General features: G+C 39.7%; 1 protein-coding gene and 1 long non-coding RNA gene across 4 annotated transcripts in view; one reads left to right on the top strand and one right to left on the bottom strand.

Moving 5' to 3' along the window:
* The window catches only part of LOC132540907 (uncharacterized), a 120,240-nt gene extending 102,846 nt beyond the window's left edge, over positions 1-17,394 (top strand). The window contains exon 4 of the long non-coding RNA XR_009552082.1: positions 17,149-17,394. This is a non-coding gene — a long non-coding RNA (uncharacterized LOC132540907). The remainder of the gene's footprint in view (positions 1-17,148) is intronic.
* The window catches only part of JPH1 (junctophilin 1), a 117,459-nt gene continuing 96,464 nt past the window's right edge, over positions 3,957-24,951 (bottom strand). Inside the window, exons 4-6 of one of the 3 annotated variants that reach the window (XM_007525797.3) lie at positions 14,744-15,387; positions 6,418-6,513; positions 3,957-6,232 (exon numbers count right to left, since the gene is read on the bottom strand). In XM_007525797.3, the coding sequence (XP_007525859.1) occupies positions 6,433-6,513; positions 14,744-15,387 (725 nt within the window). In that variant the 3' untranslated portion in view covers positions 3,957-6,232; positions 6,418-6,432. The remainder of the gene's footprint in view (positions 6,233-6,417; positions 6,514-14,743; positions 15,388-24,951) is intronic. The other 2 variants (XM_007525799.3, XM_060200009.1) reach the window with 2 other exon arrangements.

Below are 24,951 nucleotides of genomic sequence, written 5' to 3'. Positions count from 1 at the left end.
TGTCTTTAGTGTGTCAAAATGGACTTGCTCGCAAATTCAGTGAATATGGGCATGACAAAAGGCAGTATACGTGGCTGATTCCATATAAGTCACATTTGAGAAAGTGACATGCCTGAATTGAACTGCTCTACTTCTCTATTTGATTGAACTTGAACATCTTCAGTTGAGCTGGCATGTTTGTCAACCGGCATTGGTGAGTTCTGTATATCTGTTACTGGTCTGCAGAGACTTGACAAGGAGCTGTGTGTGGTTAGGTGTGATGAAAAGGTCAGGTTTTGCAGGGCACTAAGGCTTTAGCTGTGTACTGAACAGTCAGGCAGTGTTAACATCCCTGAATGTTTGGACTGTTTAGCAAATAGGTTTCAAGTGCTTCCTTTATTATTTATTTTGGTAGTCTTTCGAATGCCAACACAAATAAGGGTGAATTGTTAATAGTTTGAGTAAACCAATGGAAATCCTGAAATAAAGTCTACTAAGATCTTTTAGATTACACTTTTGTGAAGGAAAAATAAGGACATGGCTAGCAAAACAAAAAAATGAAAAGTAGTTCTCTGCACAAAAGTTTTAATTTAAAAGCAAACTGTGAAGAAATTACTAAGCACCAGCAGCAATATGGGACTCTGAGAAATGAAAAATTTCTCATATGACTTGTTACATCACAATGAACCAACCAGGTGTATATAATAATATCAAGTCTTATTTTGAGCATAGATAACATTTATTCTGTGGCATTTTCTTGTGTTGAGATTACTTCCAAATTCTTGTTTGCTTTCTATGGACTGATAAGTAACAACATACTTCAGTGATACTTTTACATCCTTTTGAGTATGAATTTGAGTATTTCTAATCTCTGTTTTTGACTCAATTATCTGATGTAAAATCACTTCTACAGTGCTATTTCTGATTCTTAGTTGATGGATCTTACCACCTGTTAACTTCACAATGTTGTGTCTGAGTATCTTCTTGGCCTTTACCATCTTTAGAAGCAGCTACATGACACTCTAGGCATTTGACTTCATGGCTAGAAGCTGTTGTTCAAACTTGCCTAGACAATAATTGAAGTCACGGGCTCCTTGGAACAGACCTAAAATAGGCTTCCTAGCTTCTTCCCACATGAAGACCCCTACTTTTATCTGCTCTGTTCCCACCTTTGGGTTCCTGTTTATTAAACAGTTTGTCCTGTTTTACATTTTACCACCTTTCAGCCATCAAGTTTCAGACACTTCTACGACGCCATCCTGACTACCCTGGGCAGATGATCTCACAGATGTGTCCTGAAGTCTCACCTCCCCAGAACCCTACCCACTAGGCAAAGACAGAAACAGGCTGGGGGTATAGGTCCACCTGTCAACATCCATGTTCAGTAGAGACACAATTACAGAGGCTAGACCTCCTACCTTCTGCAGCCCAAAGAGAATTTTGAAACTGTATGGATTTGTACCTGTAACCTTACAATCTTGTTAACAGTCATAAAATAGATTGTAAATAATTCAGAACTTATAAGACTCTACATTTTGTCAAATGACATTTTAGTAACTTATGAAAGTAGGTTCATTTAAGCTCCACTGTTATCTTGGATTTCATATTTTTCTACCTATTCATGGCTACTAAGTGTGACAGTATGGAATAATGCAGGAAGGAGAAAAACTTATTTGGAGCGAAACCTAGGACTACGCTATAGGACTGTTACTGTTATGTAACCTTGGACATAAGTCAGGAAATGTTTCTCAGAAATGCTGTAAGAATCCAAGGAGACACCAATATTAAAGTCCTTTGTAGAGAAAATGTCTCATATTAAATTAAAGTAGATCACATTTTAAGGTAGAGAAGATACTATTTAAGTGTGGCCTTTGTAATTACCACCGATCATTGATTACCATTGAAATAAGAACGTCATGTGACCTGTGGCATAATTATCCTTTATAAAAGTGGGGTATCTTTATTTTTAATGTGTTTGGGACATCAAGAACAATTAAAAAATTTTTTCCCCAGCTCCTCTAATTAGTAAAGGCTAACATGCACAAAACAGTTACTAAATACCAGGCACTGTGAGCACTTCAATAGGCTCATTTCAGTCTTACAATCACTGAGTGAGGTCAATACTATGGGTATGCCCATTTAAATTTTTTTATTATCTTTATTTACTGGATAGAGGCAGCCAGAAATGCAGAGGAAGGGGGAGATAGAAAGGGAGAGAAACAGAGAGACACCTGCAGCACTGGTTCACCACTCATGAAGCTTCTTCCCCCTGCATGGTGGGGACTAGGGGCTTGAACCCTGATCTTTGCACATGGTAACATGTGCACTTAACCAGGTGTATCACCACCTAGCCCTCACCATGCCCATTTTATAGATGAGGAAACCAGGAGGTTAAGAGAAGGATCCAGTGATAACCATAGCCAGAATTTCATTCATGCTCATTGTATTCTATGTACTTTCTTTTTTTTATATTTATTTTATTTATTTATTCCCTTTTGTTGCCCTTGTTTTATTGTTGTAGTTGTTATTGATGTTGTCGTTGTTGGATAGGATAGAGAGAAATGGAGAGAGGAGGGGAAGACAGAGAGGAGGAGAGAAAGATAGACACCTGCAGACCTGCTTCACCGCCTGTGAAGCGACTCCCCTGCAGGTGGGGAGCCGGGGTTCGAACCGGGATCCTTATGTCGGTCCTTGCGCTTTGCGCCACCTGCGCTTAACCCGCTGCGCTACAGCCCGACTCCCTTCTATGTATTTTCTTCTGGTCCCACAAACCTCTTTAAAAGGTCATACGGAATAGAAAGGTATTTTTTCTTTGTACTTTTGGGGTAAGAAGAGAATGTTGGACACAGCTAAGTCTCCAACCTGAGATAATCTAAGTCTGATAAGCCATCACCCTGTGCTGGCAGGGTGACTACAGCTATATACTAAGTTGGAAGGATGAAGCCACACAACTTTCCAAAAGCACCTTAGAAGCAGAGCTGCAAGTTGCATGTATGTCTGCGGAGCCTGCTCACCAGGAGGACTCTTGAAATAGTTAGGGCATCAGGCACCACAAGGGCATGTCAAATATTCTCCAGTTTTCCCAGTCACATAGTCTTTAGCCTTGTTCTGACTTCAAGTACCAAATGTGATTTGGCCACAAATCTGGAGTCAATATTCTTTCTAGCACCCTGTCCTTTTCCTAAAGACTGTTAGCTCTAAAAGGAGTCTGTTTTGTGTTCTGTTCTTTTAGGTTTTGTTGAATTGATAAATCCCTTTAGTACCTAGGTGTGATTACTTTTGTGCAGTACTTTTATGGGAGTCTCTAACACCTTAGTCCATAACAAGAGTGACTAATTTGGGGATTTAAGAGCACCAGGGCAGCTCCACGGGAAGCTGTTTTGGAGAAGGTCCTTTTTATTACACCTCTCAGCAACTCTCCTGTGTGTTCAGCAGGCAAACACCAGCTCTGAGGATAGCCTCAGAGGGAGCCAGTCCAGTGGCTGGAAGTTTTTGCGGCAGCAGGTTTATTGAATTGCATGATGATGCATTTACGCAGCAGGGGCCTTTAACAACATATCAATTTGTTGGGAGGCACAATAGTAAAAACTATTTAATTAACTGAAAAGCATCCAGGCAGGAGAGAGAGATACTTCAACCTTAGGATTTCTGGAAAAATAGGAGCCAAGTTAAAACCCAGGATAAGGTACTAATCCAATTAATGGAGGAAGCAACTAGATCAGTGAGATCTTATTGGAGAAAAATTTTATTTGGACAAAATCTGATTGGACAAAAATAATATCTGAAAGGTCCAGGATGAAAGAAATGTAAGAGGAAATAATGGTGCAATACAGCTATAATACTGTGTGCTTTCCTCAAGTAGTTCCCTCCCATTCCTATTCATCTTTCAGCAGATCTTTCAACACCACCACCAACAGAAAATTTCACGTAACTCAAGATAGTAATTTACTCAGAAAGGAAACACACTTGCAGCTTTATTAATAACCAACTTTTTTTTTTATTAGAGCAGATACAGTTGTGAAAACTGTACATTATACATTTTGGTTTCAAGGGTTATAAATAAAGGAACTCACAGGTAGGGAGTTCTTTTCACAGCAAGAAACTTTAAATAAACAAAGTCATGTTTTATTAAGTACATTGGCAGACTTCATGTGCTGTCCAAAATGTAGAGTACAGTATAACAACCCATTAGAAAGAGCCTCTCATGTAAAATACAGCTGTGCACATTTTAGAAAAATACCAACAATTTGAGCTTTGTTTTTTAAAAAAGCTTATAAATCATACATATATTTATAAATGGAACCAACATGCTCACTTTATAAACATATCCTTTAGTTATCTGTTACCCATTATTTCCAAAGCATTACACATTTTAAATAAACAATAAGATTAAATAATTTTATATTTTTTAAAAAATCAGTTTTCCCGGCAAGAAGAGCCACGGGGTCAGGAAGGAGCTGTCAGAGTACTGAGGCTACCATAGGAACCTACATGTTTCTTGGGTTAAAAACATACTTCCTAGGTTTAAAAGTCAAAGCAAAATGTAAAATATAAATAAAATATACAAGTTGTAATTTTCATTTGTTCTCTTTCTGCTTTCTTCTTTATTCCATATTGGTAATACCCAGGATTCTCAACATAATCGTATTTCTTGTAAAAAAAAAAAAAAAAACCACCACTGGGTCACTACCCTGCAGGTGACAAAGTACTCAGTTCATATCTGTGTGAACATGTGACTTAGTTTTTCTGCACTGAAAAGGTAGCAAGTATGGCAAAAAGAAACTGATTATACCGTGCAGATCATGAAGATATTTACGAGTAGCTCCCTCTCTGCAATCATGGTGATTTAATAGCTATCTTTCCTCCCCGATTTCTTTTTAAATAATTATTTTTATAAAGACCATGTAGTTTCTCTAAGCATGCTTCTGAGTAGTAAATGATAAATTATAAAATAACAAAAAAATCAGATTATGTCAGAATAACAAAGGACTGCAAAAGACAGATTTAAATGAAAATGTCTAAGCCTTTAAAATGTGAAGTAGAATTACAAAAGGACTTTGAAAAACATGAAAGGCATAAAACTGAGAAGCAGTGATTTAACACAGATTTAACATACCTGAATGTATTCAACAGAAATTTATGTTGGAAAGGAAGAGCAGAGTAGTTATTAATAGCATCTTGCTTAACTTTCATGGGAATTAACATAGCCACTGACAAGATTTTATTTGGTTGTAAAGTACGTCAGCAATGAAACCAAATCCTTTAAACACTGATTACTGCAATCCATGCAACATTTTGACTATACGTCTTAGGATTCTGTCGTCTTTCAGCTTTTAAAACTTAGCACCTTCTAAGTGCATAAATAATTCATATCAGTTGTTAAAATTAAAGTTATTCTTTAGAAAGGTTAATGCCTTTGAAATTGCTAACATTTCAAGATAAATAAATAACTTGTACAGGTTTAAGGAAGACTAAATGACACAAAAAAATGATGTATTGCTATCAAAATACACATTTTCTGTAGGATTTCATGGTTTCTTTTCCGTGAGATGCAATGAGTGTGTTTCATCTGGCCAGGTCTGCACACTGCAGATGACCATCAGCATATTTAAACAAACAGCAAAAATGAACATAGTCGTGCAAAAGCGAACGAAACATTCTCCCCTAGAACATTCCAGGAGATGTTACAGCATCAGGTCATGGCATAAGACTGGTGAGTGATGCTGCTACCTATTACTTCTAATGAGATAGGAGTGAATGTTGGAAGCGTGGCCACAGCAACACAATCCTCTGACCGCATTCCTCAGGCAGTCGTTTGTTTCCCCAGCTCCCTACTAAAAACGTCAGATGGTAAAATTGTAAGGCAGCTGTTGACTTCCATCAAAAAAAAAATGCATCTCCATACATTTCCAGTTTAGTCACACACTGCTAGGACAGATGGAGTAGCCAATGCCAAGAACTTCGCCGGATGGGGCTGTTTCAGCAGATTTTAAAAAAGAATGGTTATTAAGTTTTGCTCTCCACCATGGCTGCTTGCTGCAGCTCTCAGAGGACCCCAAAGCCACAAAGCATTCCCCCGGGGAACCGAACAGGTCCTCTGGCTGAATTTTCCAAGTTTCAGCTCTCTTGCGATCCCATCCTAATTCCAAGCCTCCTTCCCTCTGTCTGGGTCTGACTGGGGTGTGCCATTTAAAGGACTGATGACACCACTGCAGAGAACTGTGGGCTAACACCGCTAGTTGTCATGACTTCACTGAGGGTCAAAACAGTTAGATCATTAAGTAACTATGTTGAATCACATCCAGGCACAGCCAAAATTAAAGTGAAGGACAATATGGAGGTTTTTTGTTTGTTTGTTTTTTAAAACACACATAAAATTTTAAATATGGGAAAATATTGTGTGTTTTTTAAATATACAGAAATTAAGGCTGGTCTTACCTTTCTCAATTCCAATCAGGTTAGAAAGTGAACAAAAAGAATGGCCAACCCGATATTCAGCAGCATGACAAGCACGATCATGACTGAATTAGGGCCCTGGAAATGAAACAGAATAAAATAAGCATGACTTTTCCATGTTAATATCTGTATACAAATTTGTTTACAAGTTCAATTACCTAAGATTTAAAAGCCCAATGTAGTTGCATAAATAATAACAGCTTCAAAAGGTATGACCAAACCCAGCCATGCTTTATTTAGATGGAGCCAGCGCTGAACTTTCACTTAAAAATGAAATAGAGGCGTGTTGATGAGAGAGAGAGAGAGAGCGCGCGAGAGAGAGAGAGATGGCAACTCATCCACTTATTTTTACGAGAGGTTGGAGAGAGACCAAAGTACAACTCAGGTCTGGCTTACATGGTTCTGAGATAAAACATGGTGCCTTGTATATTGTGCCAGCTAGCATCTCCCTAACATAGCATTTGTTTTCGATTTCCTTAGTAGTTTATGCTCTTTGCTAATAAAGTTCATTATTTTTATGGTTTTAATTCTTTTGATTCTATTTAATATGTTTTCCTAACTTCTTAGAAATTGAATGCTTAACTCACTAGTATTTAGCCATGCTTATTACAAATTTAAGGTAATATTTTCTAATTATTATTATTTTCACAGAACTTTATTAGGAAATTATAGTTTACTTCCAAGACATGTTTTTGAGCTTAACCAGTAAAATTTAACAAAACTGTCTCACACACTACATGATAATTACGCTATTTCACTTAAAAATGAGCTGCCACTTAAACAAGTACTTGATTCACTTTAAGACACAAGATAGTCTCAATGAGACACTACCATAAAAGGCTAGGAGCTAGTGATTATTGGCATTTTTTATTAAGGTGTAATGCAGAGTAGGAAGAACTATTTATTTCCTGACAGAGGCTATTAGTGTGTCAGAGTAAAACCTACAAGGCAATAAAGTCTTCAGAAACTCAAAATAAAATTCTCTGGCTCTTGTTTTCTTGATTTTTTTCCCTTTTAAACAGACAGAAAATGGAGAGGGAGGGGGGATAGAGAGGGTGAGTGACGGACACCTGTGGCACTGTTTATCTGCTCTAGCAGCATCTTTGCAGGTAGAGACTGAGGGCTGTTGCACCTGAGTCCTTGTGCATGGTAATGTGTGCTCTACTGGCTGCACCACTCGGCTGCCATTTCCTGACCTTTCTGAGTACTACCCCATTCTTATAGTATGGACTGCAACTGGAATGTTGGACACTTTTGGAAATTACTTTACAGGTCTAATTCCTCTTCTCTCAGCCATAACATGTCAGAAATAGAATTATAATTAACAAATCACAGAGTCAATTATATTTTAATAAGTACAGCCAAGTGGTCAAGGTCCCCTAACCTGGTTATTTAAAGCCATTCATGCTCAGCAATTTTCGTCGCTGAGGCATGACCTTGGCATTTACTATTAAAATAGTAACTGTATTTTATTAATTATTATTATTATTACTGGAACAGTAACAGTGTCAAAAGTGTTCTGCATTGCCTTATTGGTAGTTATATTATTTCCGAGGTGAGGAAACGGCCGTACTCTACTTGAATATTCCTCCTTGTATTGGAGTGACTTTGGGGTGAGAATGTGAGTAGGGAAGACTAGAACTTGCATGGGTCCTGTGCTCATCTGGCAGGGTCCAGGGCACAGGTTAGACATCATTTGGAGAAGCTTCTTCCTGGATGAGGCTATGCCTACCTGGTCAAGGTCAGAGCACTCTGTTCTGTGTCCCGGTTAACACTTCACACTGTGTCATCTACCATTTCTTGTTTAATTGCCGTCTCCCCTCCAGACCAGGAGCTTTATAGCAGCAGGAGGCCTTCCTGCCTTGCTCTGTTACATGCATTTTACACATCAGGTTGCCCAGTTCATTCAGACACCCAGTATTTAGAGCCAACTTATCTTTTGGCACTTTTCCAGGTGCTGCGGATGTGCCTGTTGAACAATTAATTCGCTGTGCTAAATGAGGAACAGGGTGATTAGTAAAATCAGGGTGAGAGAGGAAGAAAGAAAAAATGGGTGCCTTTGAGACCAGGAGCACTAGCACAGAGAAACATTAGTTCCTAACCTGCAAGTAAGTGGGGGGGGGGGGAGGGATAAACACTGACTACAGGTCTCTCTCTACAAGCCAGGTTGGGCATAATATGCATTAAGTATGCCTATGTAGGTAATTTTTTATTTCTTCTTCATGAGTGATCATTTCATTTTCTAGTTGTCTGAGAAAGGTATCTGCTCATGGCAGTGCAGCTGTTTAAAAGAAAAACAGAATTAAACTTAAAGCTACGGGCTTTACTTTAAAAATAGAGCTGACCCTTGAATAACAGGTTTGATATAAATGCAGTTCACTTTATATGGGGGTTGGGGATTATTTCTCTCTGGGGTTTTTGCATTGATGAATTCAGCCACTCATGGACTGACTATACTGTCCTGAGTGCTTGAGGCTGCCTTGGGGTGGATCCTGAAACCAATCATCCATAGATACAAAGGCATTTGTAATTAAGATTTTGGAGAGTTACAGGTTATACTTAATTTTAAATGTGCAGAGAGTTGGGGACCCTAGCCCTGGAGTTGGTTAAGGATCACCTATAAAATTTTTCCATCAAGTACTCTGTAATGGCATTTGCATTTGTATCCTATAATTCAATAGAAACAGGAAAAGATAAAATCTTAGTAGTGACAGACTGCTCTTTATAATATTTGTATTTTAAACAAGTGTTCTAATATACACAGCTCCTTAATTATGGCTAATTTGGAATAATGTAGGAAACTCTTACAACTTGGTGAACTGGCCTTTCAATATCCTAACTCAGCATGGGGATTAAGGTAGTGCTGTGACTACCTTAAAGACCTTAATTAGATTTTGTTCATGTATGTGTTAAAATTGTGGGGTCATTTTAATTTTTGGGTCGGTGGACTTAACTTACTGACTTCCAAAGGTAATAATAAGAAAGATGAAGAACGTATTCAGGCTTAGCGCTTTATAGTAGATACCAGGGAGAATGAAATAATAAGAAGTCTTTGTTGACAGCAACTTCAAATCATAATCACAGTGTGTCTGGACCTTTACCTCCCATTTCATAGATCCTTTTAAGAGTTTGATTAGTATTTTTATGAATATATGTGTGTGGACATCTACATATATAGACAGATACATGTATATGTATTTTCAGTTGAATACATTTTACTTTATATATTCTTGTATGATCACATATATTGTCATCCCACCAGTATAGTTGCATTTACAAAGCTGTTTTTAAGATGATTCAGGAAAGACGAGGGTAAACAAGCAATAGAGGTTCAGGTAGTAACCAGGTGGAAAATTAGGTGGGGTGCTGTGGACAGAAAGATATTAAGCCATGACCTTTGTGTTCTTCACATATCTAGGCTAGGGACAGAGTGGAAAGCTTTAAGGTGAAGTTTCATAAATATGACTGTGGTAACCAGTTGTAGCCTAAAATAGCAAAATGAAAAAAGTCGGTCTTGTTTTTCAAGACTGACTGGGGCAGGTGTCCTAGAAGAAGCTGCAGCAGGGCAAAGTCTTGACTGGAAAAAAAAAATAATCAGTGAGTTAGAAAATCAAATTATGGGTGATTCTATACATTTTCTTTTTAAAGAAATGATTTCTTTAAGAAACTATATTGTGAGGAGTTTTTTTTTGCTTAAGAGTTAGTAAAGTTTGCTTATGTAAATCTAAAACTAATCTAAAGATATGTGCCAGAGAAGCCTTAACATTTATCATTTAAAAATCAGTTAAGTCTCAAAGTCAACTCAAAAGCTGACCATGGTAGAAGCTAACAAGAAAGTGCAGGAAGTCTTGAGAAGGGGTGAAGATCAACACTCCACATTGCAAATCCTACAAAAAGTTTGCTATCCTACAGAATGTGGTCTTTTGGGATACGAGTCCGTATTTAACCACCGCACAGAAGAATCTCAAATATCTCGAGGAAGGTTGTAGAATATTCCCTGCCATCATCCTTATCTTATTTTAATTAAAAAAAATATTTGATTTCACAGGACAGAGAAAAGGGATGCCTACAGCACTGCTCCACTTCTTGTGAAGCTTTGCCTCTGCAACAGGGGATGGGGAGTCTGGGGGGTGAGGTGGGCCTTGAATCTGGGTTCTCAGGCATGGTAATGTGTGAGCTCAACTGAGAGTCCTTCTTTTTCTGCCACTCAGGTAACTACTTTGTTCTGTTGGCATGTTTCCCAGTTTGAAGATCAATATCCAGGGTGATCCTGAGGATGAATGAGTCAAAATTCTCTGGAATATTTATCAAGTTATTCACGCTTCAACTACCATAATGTTGAAGCACTGTAGAACTCAGTGCTTACTACTGAATAATACTTTTGAGTACAATCTAGACACTGGAACTAAGAATTTTATAAGCACAGCCATGTATTGTTTAATGGGGTTACAGTCTACGAAATGCACTGTCAGGTGACTCTGCCATTATGCTAACATCACAGAATTTACTTATATAAGCCTAGATGAGCTAGCCTGTTATACACCTATTCATTTAATTCTCAAACTGGATTGCATAGCTGGCTACAGAGAGCACTTACTGATTCAGTTTGAGTTTTGCTCACAGTTTAGCTTTAGTGGGAATATTTATTTATTTATTTATTTATTTGCCCCCAGAGTTATCACTGGGGCTCAGTGCCAGCACTATGAATTCACTGCTCCTGGAGGCTGTTTTTTCCCATTTTTGTTGCCCTTGTTGTTATTGTTATTGCTGTTGTTGTTGTTGGATAGGACACAGAGAGGAGGGGAAGACACAGAGGGGGAGAGAAAGACACCTGCAGACCTGCTTCACCATTTGTGAAGTGACCCCCCTGCAAGTGGGGAGCCAGGGGCTCAAACTGGGATCCTTACGCCAGTCCTTGCACTTCGCGCCAAGTGCGCTTAACCCACTGTGCTACTGCTCGGCCCCTTACTGTGAATATTTCTATGAATTTTTACATCATTTATAAACTATTAATCTATATCATGTGTGCTCCTAGCTCAAGACTGCATGTAGTAATCTTTGTTTGCAAGTTCATTCACTGATTACTTTTATGGTGATTTTGTCAGTTCCTAAGTCTCTGAAGAAAATACTTACGGGGCCAGGTGGTGTACAAATTATTATGCACAAGGACCCAGGTTCAACACCCTGGTCCTCACCTGCAGTTCTTTCTGTACTATCATATTTAAAGGAAAAAAGAATAAAAATGGCTGCTGGGAGTGGTGGGTTTATCATGCAAACAACAAGCCCCAGTGCTAACCCTGGTGGCAAAAACCAACTTAATTTGGAGTAGGGAAGGCAGCTTTTGTAAGTTGGGAGACACACTTAACTGTTAAAAATGTCACAATACTCTCATTATTAGAAGTCAAAGCTGCTTGACCTTCTCTCCCTGACGCAGGGTAGGATGGGGTATAAAGGTAACCCTAGAAGTCATCCTTCTAAGGAGGATGATTGGCTAAGTCCAAGAATCAGACCAACTTAACACATGAATCAGATACTTTTTGTTGTTGTTTTTAAACAAGGAGGCTATAAACTCACCAAGTATTCCAGCTAGTGATGTTTCTATTAGACTAGGATAGATGAGAGGTAGCTCAACCTAGTGTACAGGACACTGGGGCATATTCTTTAATTTGGGAAGTTCCGTTAGGTCAAGCCCATGATCAGGCAACTCCAAAGTATCAACAATATGGTCTTGCACTGTTTGAATTTCCCTCACAAATCAGGCTGGTTAGTACTAATATGCAGGTGAAGCTCCATTAACCTGTGTGTAAAAATACTGAGTAGTAGAAATACGGAACATCATCCCACCTACGGGGGGAAGCTTTACAAGTGGTGAAGCAGGGCTGTAGGTGTCTCTCTGTCTCTCTCCCTCCTGCTTCCCTCTCAATTTCTCTCTGTATTTATCCAATAATAAATAAATAAAAATATTTTAAAAATACTGAACATCAAATAAGAAGTAAATTATTACATTTAAGAAATTCAAAAGTGCTGTTATCCTTACACCCGTCCTTATGCTTTGCGCCATGTGTGCTTAACCCTCTACACTACCACCCAGCTCCCTAAAAGTGCTATTATCACAGCTAAAGTTATAAGATCAGGATACTGCTATAATAATGTTATTATTATTTTTAATGAATGATTTGAGTAGTCAGTCTGATTTGAAAACTGTCCTCTGGAGCCTGACTGTCAAAGACTTAATTCAGTTAGTCTGATTACTTTTTATTTAAAAAATACAAAATTTGAAAAAAAAAAAAAAGAGGACCAGTGTTTGCATATATTAGCAAATTAAACAAAACCAAAGACATTTCAAAGAGCAATTTCAACTACTTGTTCCTATGAATAAACTGACTAGGGCAAAAATCAACTGACAGTTAAAGTCTTGTTGGCCAAGATGCTAGCCCATACCTTTATTCAAATATATCTCTGAAACCACCAGTAATACTGGGTAGGTCTGTGGCTTCTTCCTGATGTATATGACAAAAGTAAATGGATCAGTTGGTCAAACTGTTAATGAATATTTAGCTTTAGAGTTTTATAAATTCAGTAGTTTTAAAAAGGATCAGTCCCACTTGAACTAAGGATACAGACTTTCATCAATAACATAAAGCAGCCTCAATAGTAAAAACATTATATACATAAAACTCCTAATAAAACTAGTAGCTACCAGAACAGAAACTGAAATTTCAAGCACCCTTATATGCCGAGAAGTTAGTAGATCGAATACTTTTCTTAAATGGCTGGAAATTTTATTCCTCATTGGGGAAAGACAAAACGTTCTAGTTGAAAAGCCTAGTGAATTAAATAAAACTCAAACTAACTACTTAGAATAGATCATAACAGAAGAGATGTTCTTTTTCTCTAAAGATGCTGTTATCAAGATCAAAAGAAGCACTAGAAACTCTTTGATGGGGTCAGGCAGTGGTACACTTGGTAGAGTCACATCATACTATGCACAAGGAGCCAGGTTCAATCCCCACCTGCAGTCAGTGGTGAAATAGTGCTGCAGGTGACTATCTTCCTCCCTTTTCAATTTCTCTCTTTCCTATCAAAATAAAGGGGGGGGGGAGGCCATCAGAAATGGTGGATTCATTGTGTAGGCACCAAGTCTCAGCAATAACCTTGGTGGCAAGAAAAATGAAAAAAATTATCTATCTATCTATCTATCTATCTATCTATCTATCCGGTTGTTGAAATAGTCATGACTTATTTTTGTTTTCCCATGCAAAAATGCATTATGACTTTTCTGACAATCCAATATAAGGGAAAAAATCATATATTAATTGCAATGCAATCCTCTTCCTAGTTAGAGCTCTGTCAGTGTCTGTCTGGCCCCTGGCAGAGGCCATGATCCTTTTCTAGTTAACAGAATTAGTTCCATGCTACTTACTGTTTGGACTGCATATCTGTGTCCCCACAATGTCAAATACAAATGTTGAAAGCCTAATTCCCAATGCAATGGTATTTGGAGGTGGGGCCTTTAAAATACAGTTTAGGCCATGAAGGCAAAGTCCCCATGATGCTATTAGTGTTATTAGAAGAAGAGAAATACAAGAGCTTGCAATCTCTCTACCCATTTGTGGACACAGTGAGAAGATGGCCTATGGCCTATGAACCTGGAAGTGAGTCTTCACCAGGTAGCTGATCAATACTTTCATTTTAGACTCCACGGCCTCTAAAACTGAAAAAATGTTTGTTATTTAATTCATCGAGTCTATACTTTGTTTGAAACCTGTACAACGACAACAACAAAAAGCTGCCATGAAGATTTATTGGGGGTGGGGGGGTCTGGTGGTGGTGTACCTAGTTGAGTACACATGTTATAATGCTCAAGGACTTGGGTTCAAGCTGGCCCCCAACTGCAGAGGGAAAGCTTTGCAAGTGCTGAAGCAGTGCTGCAGGTGTCTCTCTGTCTCTCTCCCTCTCAACCTCCCCTTTCCTCTCAATTTCTGGCTATCTCTGTCCAATAAATACATAAATAAAGATAATAAAAAAAAGATTTATCAGAAGAGCAGGTACAGGTCTGATGAAATGTATCACCATTAGCAAGCTGGTAACAGCTCAACCTACTTGCATGATGAGGGTGAATGGACATGAGGGTGGGATTTCTGCCTGGAGAGCCCTTTGCTCATTGGAACTTTTGTCCAAAATGTATGCTAAGACGCATACATGAGCCCGTCTTCCCCCCAACACACACACACTGAAAGTTTCCCCAAGTTGACTGATGATACCTGAAACAGTCAAAGAAAGGAAAAACACTTCTTATACAACTTACTGAATTGGCTTCGTTTTCCAAAGACGGGCTTGAATCATTACTCGCTGGATTCTTTGGTTTAGCAAGTTCAGACTTCTTAGCTTTTGGCTCAGCTTTGCTTTCTTTGGCAACTGGTTTTGTCACAGATTTAGAGGGACTCCTCTTGTTGGGCGATGGCTTGTACACCAGTGCTGAGGAAGACGGGCTCAATCTATTTTCCTCCATGTCTTCCGGAGGGTGCTGCGGGGCATTCAGTTTCACATAGTAGCCGTGGTACTGAGAATGCAGTTCCCCATTACTGGGGTTGGGGACGTGGTGGTGGCCAGAGTACTTGGACTGGGGCATGGCTGCTCGCACCTCTTTTGTGGGAGCCTTTGACATCAAGGGCTTATTGACAACAGCCATCACCTGCTCATCAGCCACACTCCTTTTGACTTGGTTGAGTCTTGCCCCTGAGCTGGGGTTCTGTTTCTTCGTGAGCTTTGGGGAAGGCTGTGGAGAATGGCTTGACTTGGGACTTGCCTCTGGAGACCTTGGGGGTGTAGTGCCTTTCCGATAGAAATGAGGTGATTCCTTGGGTGTTGGAGGCTTTTCCGGTACCTTTTCTTCTGGATTTTCTTTAGTATCTACACCTTCCTGAAATTTCTGTTTGATATAATCCGGGCCTGGAGGAAAAATTGACAACACAAAAGGAAGGTGGTAAAATAATAATTCGTCAGTAGGTCACCAAAGTAAAAACCCTGGGGTAAGGGGGTGGGTGGTGGGTGGGATGAAACACAGTCTTTTGGTGGTAGGAATGGTGTTTATGTACACCCCTATTAATTTGTAGTCATATAAATCACTATTTATGAGAGGGGAAAATTGATTGTCTGTCTCAGACTTTTTAAAGCACAGACTGAGTCTTTTTAATACATAGGCTGAGTCTTTGATATGTTGACTCTCTCAAAGGCCTAGACCAGGGAGAACAGAAGCAACCAGTGGCACAGCTATATACAAATAATGTCAAAGGACATAAATTATGGTGATATTGGGTATGATACAGCAAATCCTAACAAAGGGGTTTTTCAAAGTTAACCCAATTACCAAGTAATGTGATTATAACAATAACTATCTACTGTCTTCTTGAACCCTAAGACAGCAGGAACCTCACATTTCCACTACAGAGCCTATATTTCTCCTAGTCCTGGAACCTCTAGGGTGGGGTGCAGTTTCCTGCATGCTTCTCTCAGTTCATACCAAATAATATTGCATCCACTGATCCCAACCTAGTCAACACAATGAGTACCACCTCAGCATGCTTCACTTCAGACTATGTCCAGAGACTTCAGGTGTGGAATGTCAACCCTTCAGCTTCATTACTTGGGTGAGACCTTTCCTTTCATAGTATCCTCTAATTCCATTCCAGGTGCTTGACTTCCTAACAAAGTCCCAAAACCTAGATATAGACCAGGTCCCAAGAGATAGAGCATATGTCCACATGTATCCATAAAGTAGGGCAAAATGTATACCTGAAAGCAAAAGTACACAATAGTCTGCAGTGAGTCAGTATCAAGTTTATAATGAAATAGTATCTAATTAGACTTAGATACTTTCCACACCTACTTCCTATTACAGTTCTCTCACTCACTCCAAAGCTAACTTTAGCAAAGCAAGGACTGCAAAAGCTGAATAAGGGCAAGAGACTGGCATACTTTAATGATGACTCTTTAGTCACTATCAGGCTACACCATCAGCTGGGGCCCTATTTGGGGAGTCCTGAGATTCCCAAACAGACATGATGGGCCTAGACCTCAAATAAATCCCTCTGTCCATTGTTACCGGTCATCTCTATCAGGAACAACAAAATACCCCTTAGTGGGCCCACATAGGTCCTTACCCTCCACTTGGATCAACAATGGTAGAGGATGTTCCATCCTTTGAAGGGAAGCTGGACAACATACTCTATGCTACACCTGAGGAAGATGGGTCTTGAAATTGGGGCAGCTAGGAATGTTCCTACTCATGACCATAGAATGTGAGCTCAGATCTACAGGGATGCAGAGGTCATATAGGCTCCTAAGCTAAATATGGGCCCCAGACCAAATCAAATAGATGGGGTTTACAGTCAACAATATTTATACCCCTTTTCCATATTCGGGAGCTACTCTCTCTCCCTGATCCAGCTTTCTGTCCCTTTTCCAGCCATGACATCACCTCCCCAGACAATAACTTGGATCTACCTGCATATCAGATTTCAGGCTCAGAGAAAAAAACACACAAAACAAACTAGTATAGCTACAGGCCCTTTTAAATATAACTAAAATATGACTACTAGCTATCTAAAAAATGGAGGACCCCCCCCCAATACTTCATTTGCACTATTCCAGCTTTTAGGTCCATGACTGTTCAACAATTTGTTTAGCTTTGTATGTTAACTCTCTTTTCAGCCACCAGGCTCCAGATGCTAGCATGATGCCAACCAGACTTCCCTGGACAGATGACCCCACCAATACGTCCTGGAGCTCTGCTTCCCCAGAGCCCCACCCCACTAGGGAAAGAGAGAAGCAGGCTGGGAGTATGGATTGACCAGTCAACACCCATGTTCAGCGGGGAAGCAATTACAGAAGCCAGACCTTCCACCTTCTGCATCCCACAATGACCTTGGGTCCATACTCCCAGAGGGATAAAGAACAGGAAAGCTATTAGTGGAGGGGATGGGCTATGGAGTTCTGGTGGTGGGAATTGTGTGGAGTTGTACCCCTCTTATCCTATGGTTTTGTTAATGTCTCCTTTTTTAAATAAACAAATATATAAAAATAATAATTCCTCAAGGTTTATTCTTCATGATTTAGTCCCCCCCCTTCTTTTAAACACAGTCACCAGCTTTGTCTATGCACAGTACTCTTCATTCCCCAGAGAACGCCAAGAAAAAAAGTACTCGGGGTGGGATGATAGCATAATAGTCATATGAAAAGACTCATGCCTGAGGTTTCAATGTCCCAGGTTCAATTCCCTATACCACCGTAAATCAGGGATGAGCAGTGCTCTGATTAAAAAAAAGTATATATATATATATATATATATTATTTTTTAAAAGAACACATTTTATATATTTATTATTAGATAGAGGGAGAGACAGACACGCAGCATTGCTTTATTGTTTATAAAACTTTCACCCTACAGGTGGGGACTAGGGGGGTTAAGCCCAGGTTGTTGTGCACTGTAACATATGCACTCAACTGAGTGTACCACCTGGTCTTTAAAGTTAGAATATGCCTTTATTTTCACAGCCATGACAATTAAACAGACAAATGACTTCCCTAATAATTGCATTGTTTCTACCCGCTTGAAGAATATTGAGCTGAAAGTCACAGATGGAGCACAGATGATAACAACAACTACAATATAAGGCATACATTCATAATGAAATGGCTTGTATGTTAGATTAAAACATTTAAATTAATATACCATTTAAATAAAGTATTACACTGTGGTGAGAGAGAACTTTTTGGTCCCACCTGTGTTTATGACAGAAAGAGCAGAAGCAGAAATGGGAGCTGCTCTGAAGTGACAACTTTCTGTTGATGAGGGAACAATCACAATTACAGGAGACCACTTATTGTTTGCAGTCTCAGGAAATCCAATGAGAAGTTCCAGAAATAATGTTTTTAATGTTGGCATTTAAAAGCAATAGGTTTGGGGGCCAGGCATTAGCAAACCCTGTTAAGCACTCAAGTTACCATGTGCAAAGACCTAGGCCCAAGCCTCTGAGCTCCACTTGCAGGGGGGGATGCTTTGAGAACAGTGAAATCAGTCCGCAAGTGTCCCTATTTCCCCCTAACACTTGCAATTTCTCTCTGTTCTATCTAATTGGGTGATGGAAGCAACTGCACTCTAAAGTAATTCCAGCAGAGGAACATGGAGTGTGGTTTCCAGAGACTTTGCTTTACTCAGTATAAATTGAAGGCTAGAAATCTTAGTGTTTAAGAAATGCTACAGTTGAAGGTGCAAGAAGACAGTGAAACAGTGGCAGACAGTACTTGCAAGCAAGACCCTAGGTTTGATCCCCAGCACTACTAACAGCCAGAGCTGAGTGGCTCTTGCTGAAAATAAAAAAAAAAAAAAAGAAAACAAAGAAAGAAAGATGCTCCAACTGGGAGGCGGGTCAAGATGGATGTGTGGGAAGTTTCTGGGCTCACTTCCTTCTATGGAGAGACCAAAGAATACAACTATATATGGAACAATGATCCTTGAAGGCAACCTAAGAGTGAGTTGAACAGTTCCTTCACAACAAGAAGAAGTAGAACCACAACAAAATACTTCAGTCAGGAAGGTAGGCTTGCCAAGAAACCCTACTCTGACGTAGCCACCCACAACTGGGAGGGACCTCACAATTCCAGAGCTTCTCCCTGCTCTCCATCGGGCATGCTGATTCTTGAACCTACACTGCAGACTGGCCTCCCCAGACATCTAGCTTTAGGAACCAAGATGGTTGGAAGCCAGGAGAACCAAGAGGTGACAGGAAATGGAAATGAAAAGCCTGCCCTTGTTCCAGGGTTTGTGCACAGATTCACTTACCTTGGGACTCCTTGTAAAAGGAACAATTTGAAAAGCATCTAAATCATATGGGAAGGATACTCACTAACTGAAACCCCTCCCACCCCCCCCCCCCCACTCCTGCCCCCAGCACAGCACTGGTCAGTTCTGGCTTATGGTGGTACTGGGTGTTATGGTGGTGTGTTGAATGTCAGACATCCAGGCAGGAAAGTCTTTTTGCATAATCACTATGCTATCTGCCTTCTCTTCTTCAGTAATCTGAAAGAATGGGTATAAGGGATATTGGGATGCATTGGATCGACCTTCCCGTGGTGCATCCCGTGAGTACCCATTCATTGGGGAAACTGACGATCCTTCTTAGCCGACTGAATCCACATGGATCCCAGTCACTTTCAAAGCCAGCAACAAGCAGCTCCTGACAGCTTTCAAGCTGTTGGTCCTGCTCTTCGAGTCCTCCAACTTAATGTTGAGGGGCTGTCCTTTGCCAAACGCGTTCTTATTGATCAATTGGTGATACAGCATCAGGCAGATGTCATTTGCCTACAAGAAACACTTCATTTCCCACGTCTACGCTCGACCGGACCTGCCAATATACGCGGATATCTTCACCCACCCTGTTCAACGCTTGACGTCTCATCCAATCTGGTCCCCTACGCCTACACTGAACTTCTCTGTTCCAGACTCTTGGAAACAGAGTTGGCAGTCAGCTGAGGTAAAGAACAAACACCTCATCACAGACCCCTGCAAGCGTCAACCCGGCTTTGACCTAGCACGTTATGATTGGGCCCTCCTCAATTGCTATCCAACAGGCCATGGCCGGTGCGCCGCTATGTTCCATCGCTGGGGAGCCAGAGACGACCTGAACTGCCCCTGCGGCTACAGACAGACAATGACCCACATAGTCAACGACTGCCACCTCTCCAGATTCAAAGGAGGTCTCGAAACTTTACATCAGGCTCAACCTGACGCTGTTGACTGGCTACGGAAGAAGGGCAAACGCTAGAAGAAGAAGAAGGGATAACTGTATGAGGGAGGGGCAAGGTTTGTTGAAAAACTGATAGATGCTCTGCAGCACACCTCCTGATACATTACTCCCCCCACCCCCAACAGTCCCCTGTGGCACAGCTGAAGGGTATACCTTAGGGAACAGAGTCTGGGGCGGGTGGTGGTGCTGTCTTTACACTGGTAAGTACTTTCCGGTAAGAAGACCATACACTTGCCTAGAGCCCTGATTCTTGCAGCTAACTCTAAGAAGACACTTTCAAATGCTGAAACTTGATCTCTGATCACCCTGAAGTTATGTGCTAAAAGAGATCCCTCTTTAACAATGGGGACTGGTCAAGAATAAAACAGACTCCTTAGACAATACAAAAGTTGAGAGGCAACCAAAAAATAAGGCAAAGTTGAATGATGATGTACAATCATATATAAAGCCATTCTTTGAAGGTTGTAAGGAACAACAGCTTTGTAAGGAACATTGCCTAATACAATGATGTGAAAATAAGAGTTAAACATAATGAAAAAAAAAACCAACAAAAGTATGTAACAAATAGGACTGTTCTTCAAAAAAAGAATCTTCATGGGGCAAGTGGTTAAAAAAAAAAAAGGATCTTCATGAGGACATACACATCCCTATGTTCACAGCTGCATTTTTCAAAATAGCTAGAGTGGAAGCAGCCTAAATGTCCATTAACAGATGACTAGTTAAAGAAATTATATGATATTTACTCCATGGTATACTACTTTGCAATAAAAAAAGAGATAATTTTGTGTCCTTTGGGACAATATAGATGGAACTGGGGTGATTATGCTTAGTGAAATAAGAGATGAAACACAAGTTCCAAATGGTTTCACTCATAGGTAAAATCTAGAGAACTGATACAAATGAACCTGCAAACAAATTGTCTAAGACTGTGGGAACAATGGTGGTTATCACTGGGAGATTGGGGACATAGAAGTTAGGTGGTGAGGGAGTTGGGCGGTAGCGCAGTAGGTTAAGCGCATGTGGTGCGAAGCACAAGGACCTGTGTAAGGATCCTGGTTCGAGCCCCCAGCTCCCCACCTGCAGGGGAGTCCCTTCACAAGCAGTGAAGCAGGCCTGCAGGTGTCTATCTTTCTCTCCCCCTCTGTCTTTCCCTCCTCTCTCCATTTCTCTCTGTCCTGTCCAACAATGACAACATCAATAACTACAACAGTAAAACAACAAGGGCAACAAAAGGGAATAAATAAGTAAATATTAAAAAAAAGAAGTTAGGTGGTGAGTGTGGTGTGGAACTATGTCTTGTAATCTTATAATCTTGTAACAATAATAATAATAAATAATAATAATAATAAAACCTTCATAAAACAGAAGCAAGCAATCTACCAAATAGAAAATTAAAAGCAGTGATCATAAACATGGCCCCTGAACTTGGTAGAATAAAGGATAAAGAAAGTGAAAACTTTAGTAGAGAAGGATATATAAGTAAGTACCAAGCAGAAGTCACTGAGGAGTTGAGTACAACAACTTATCTGAAAAAAAAAAAAAGAAAGAAAAATGATGAAGCAGAAGACTAGAGTTATGAACTCAAAGACAGGGCAGTGATGCTCAAACAACAAAAGGCAAAAAGATGTTATTTATTTATTTATTTATTTATTTATATTTTTGACCAGAGCACCGCTCAGTTCTGGCTTATGGTGGTGTGGGGGATTGAACCTGGGACTTCAGAGCCTCAGGCATGAGAGTCTGTTTGCATAACCATTATGCTGTCTACCTTCAGCCTTAATCTTTTAAAATACTTATTTCACATGTGATTCTAGGGATTGAATGAGGACTTTCAGGCATACAAGTCTCACACTCTACCAGTTGAGATATTTCTCTAAATCACAGGGGAAAAAAAGGATTTAAAACATGAAGACCAAGTTAGGAGTCCCATGGGGCAATGTCAAGCAGAGTAGAGTAATATTCATAGTATAAATGTACCAAAAGGAGAAGTGAAAAAGAGAGGTAGAAAATTTATTGAAATAATAAAACTGCTCTAACCTGGGGAAGGAAACAGACATCCAAATAAGATAACTGAGAAAGATCCATACCATCTTATGATAAAAAAATGTCGTAAGTTAATGAATCTTAAAGGCAGCAAGAGAAAAAACAGATTGCCTATAAGGAAACCCCAGAACCTTACCCCCCACCCCCTATTAGACAGCTTTCAGATAAAAGGGAGTTGAGTGGAGTGGCAACGATATATTCAAAGTGCCAGAAGAGGAAACTTCTAATCAAGAATATTTTTCATGGAAAAGTTATCACACAAAAATTAAACGGATAGGACCTGGAACATGATGGCAGAAGTACCTAGTGGGAGTTGAATTATTATGTAGAAAACTGAGAAATGTTACACATGTACAAACTATTATGTTTTACTGTTGATTTTAAACCATTAATCCTCCAATAAAGTAATAAAAAAAGAAATTAAATGAATAAAGGAGCCCATCAACACTAAATTTGCCTCACAAAAAAAATTATAGGGTCTGTCTTTTTTAAAATTCTTTTTTTTTTTTTTAATATTTATTTGTTTATTTACTCCCTTTTGTTACTTATAGGGTATGTCCTTTCTTAAAAAATTCTTTTTTTTTTTTTAGTTTTTAAAAAATATTTATTTATTCATTCCCTTTTGTTGCCCTAGTTGTCTTCTTGTTGTAGTTATTACTGTTGTCATCATTGTTGGATAGGACAGAGAGAAATGGAGAGAGGAGGGAAAGACAGAGAGGGGGAGAGAAAGACAGGCACCTGCAGACCTGCTTCACCGCCTGTGAAGCGAACCCCCTGCAGGTGGGGAGCCAGGGGCTCGAACCGGGATCCTTATGCGCCACGTGCGCTTAACCCGCTGCGTTACCGCCCAACTCCCTTTTTTAGTTTTTTTAATATTTATTTACTCCCTTTTGTTGCCCTTTTTTTTTTATTGTTGTAGTTATTATTGTTGTTGTTATTGATATCATCGTTGTTGGATAGGACCGAGAGAAATGGAGAGAGGAGAGGAAGACAGAGAGGGGGAGAGAACGATAGACACCTGCAGACCTGCTTCACCGCCTGTGAAGCGAACCCCCTGCAGGTGGGGAGCCGGGGGCTTGAACTGGGATCCTTAAGCCGGTCCTTGTGCTTCGCACCACATACACTGCGCTACCACCCGACTCCCTAGGGTCTGTCTTCTTTAAGTTTGAAACAACAGAACAAAATTGAAAGAAGACACTTTGGAAAGAAAAGAATCTCACTGGTAAAGGCAGTGTGAATTCAGCATTTATAAAGCAAGCATGAATGTTAAAAGACAAAAGTATAAGTAATAGCTACAAGAAGTAACTAAGGATGTGAAATGTGATGTCAAAAATATATAATGGGGCTGGGGCTCAAGATAATGCCAGCAGTCAGTGCACCAGACTTTGATATTTGGGGTCCCCGGCATCCCCATATGCCACAGCCTAGCAGTGCTCTGGTTCCCCTCCCTCTCTGTCTCAGAGACACAGAATCACAAAATGCCAGGGGTGGGGTAAAAAGACAAGTGATATTTACTTAATGATTTTTAAAATATTTATCTATTTCATGAGACCAAGAGACTAAAGAACTTGCTCCAGCAGATGCAGTGCTAGGATCTAACCAAGGGACTCATGCAGAGTACGAATCCTGAACTCTACCCTCTGAATGAAAAATTAAGTCGCTGTCAACTTATATGTAATGGTATATGTATACATCGCTAAATGAGCCTAATGGGAACAACAAAGCCAAAATGCCAAAGCCAAGAAAAATAAAATCTAAACAACACTCAAGAAAATTAGAAGGGCGTCACAGGTTCCGCCCATAGATATAAAGGGTATGTTCAGTTCTCTACTATTACTGTCAATCTCTCTCTTTTTAGGTCTGTTAATATTTGCACTATATATATATATATATATATATATATATATATATGCATATATATAGATAGATACATATACATACATATATATATTTCTATGTTGGGCACATTTATAGCTATAATATTCTCTTACAGCACTGATCCTTTTATCAATATATCATGCCCTTCCAATTGGTGTAGCTATGGAAAACAGTATAGTTTCTCAAAAAGAAAAACTAGAATTGGTATATATTCTAACATTTCATGACTGCTGAAGCACTGCGATTGACTGCTGCCTTCCAGCCTCATCAGAGAGCATCACACCTCATACTGTCTGTCCAGAAAAAGATCAAAGTCAGCATGTCACTGCTAATGAATATTTACTGCTTGTATGCTATTGTGAAATGAACCATCATTAGTCAAAGAAAGCCCTCTACAATAGCATACTGATCAGCCATGAGAGAGAAATCTTGCACTTTGTGTTAACATGCATAGGTCTTGAGGGTAGTGTTAAGTGAAGTATGACTGGGGGAGAGTTGAAGAGTGACACCAGATTGTTTGACTTATATGTAGAATTAAAAATAAAAATTCACAAAACAAAAATTTCTGAGAAAGAAAAGGGTTAGAAGTTTGGGAGTTGAGTGAAAAGGAATCAAGGCGTGCAGACTTCCAGTTACAAAATATGTCAAGTAAAGCAGATGGCATGGGCAGCATGGAGAGGATAGCCAATAACATGATTTTAAAAACTTGAAAGTTGGGAGTTGGGTAGTGGCGCAGTGGGTTAAGCGTAGATGGTGCAAAGCGCAAGGACCCACGTAAGGATCCTGG

This window comes from Erinaceus europaeus, chromosome 1, assembly GCF_950295315.1.
Source record: "Erinaceus europaeus chromosome 1, mEriEur2.1, whole genome shotgun sequence".
NCBI classification, from domain to species: domain Eukaryota; kingdom Metazoa; phylum Chordata; class Mammalia; order Eulipotyphla; family Erinaceidae; genus Erinaceus; species Erinaceus europaeus.
The sequence above is the reverse complement of the archived record's forward strand: the minus strand, read 5'-3'. Positions and strand labels throughout refer to the sequence as shown.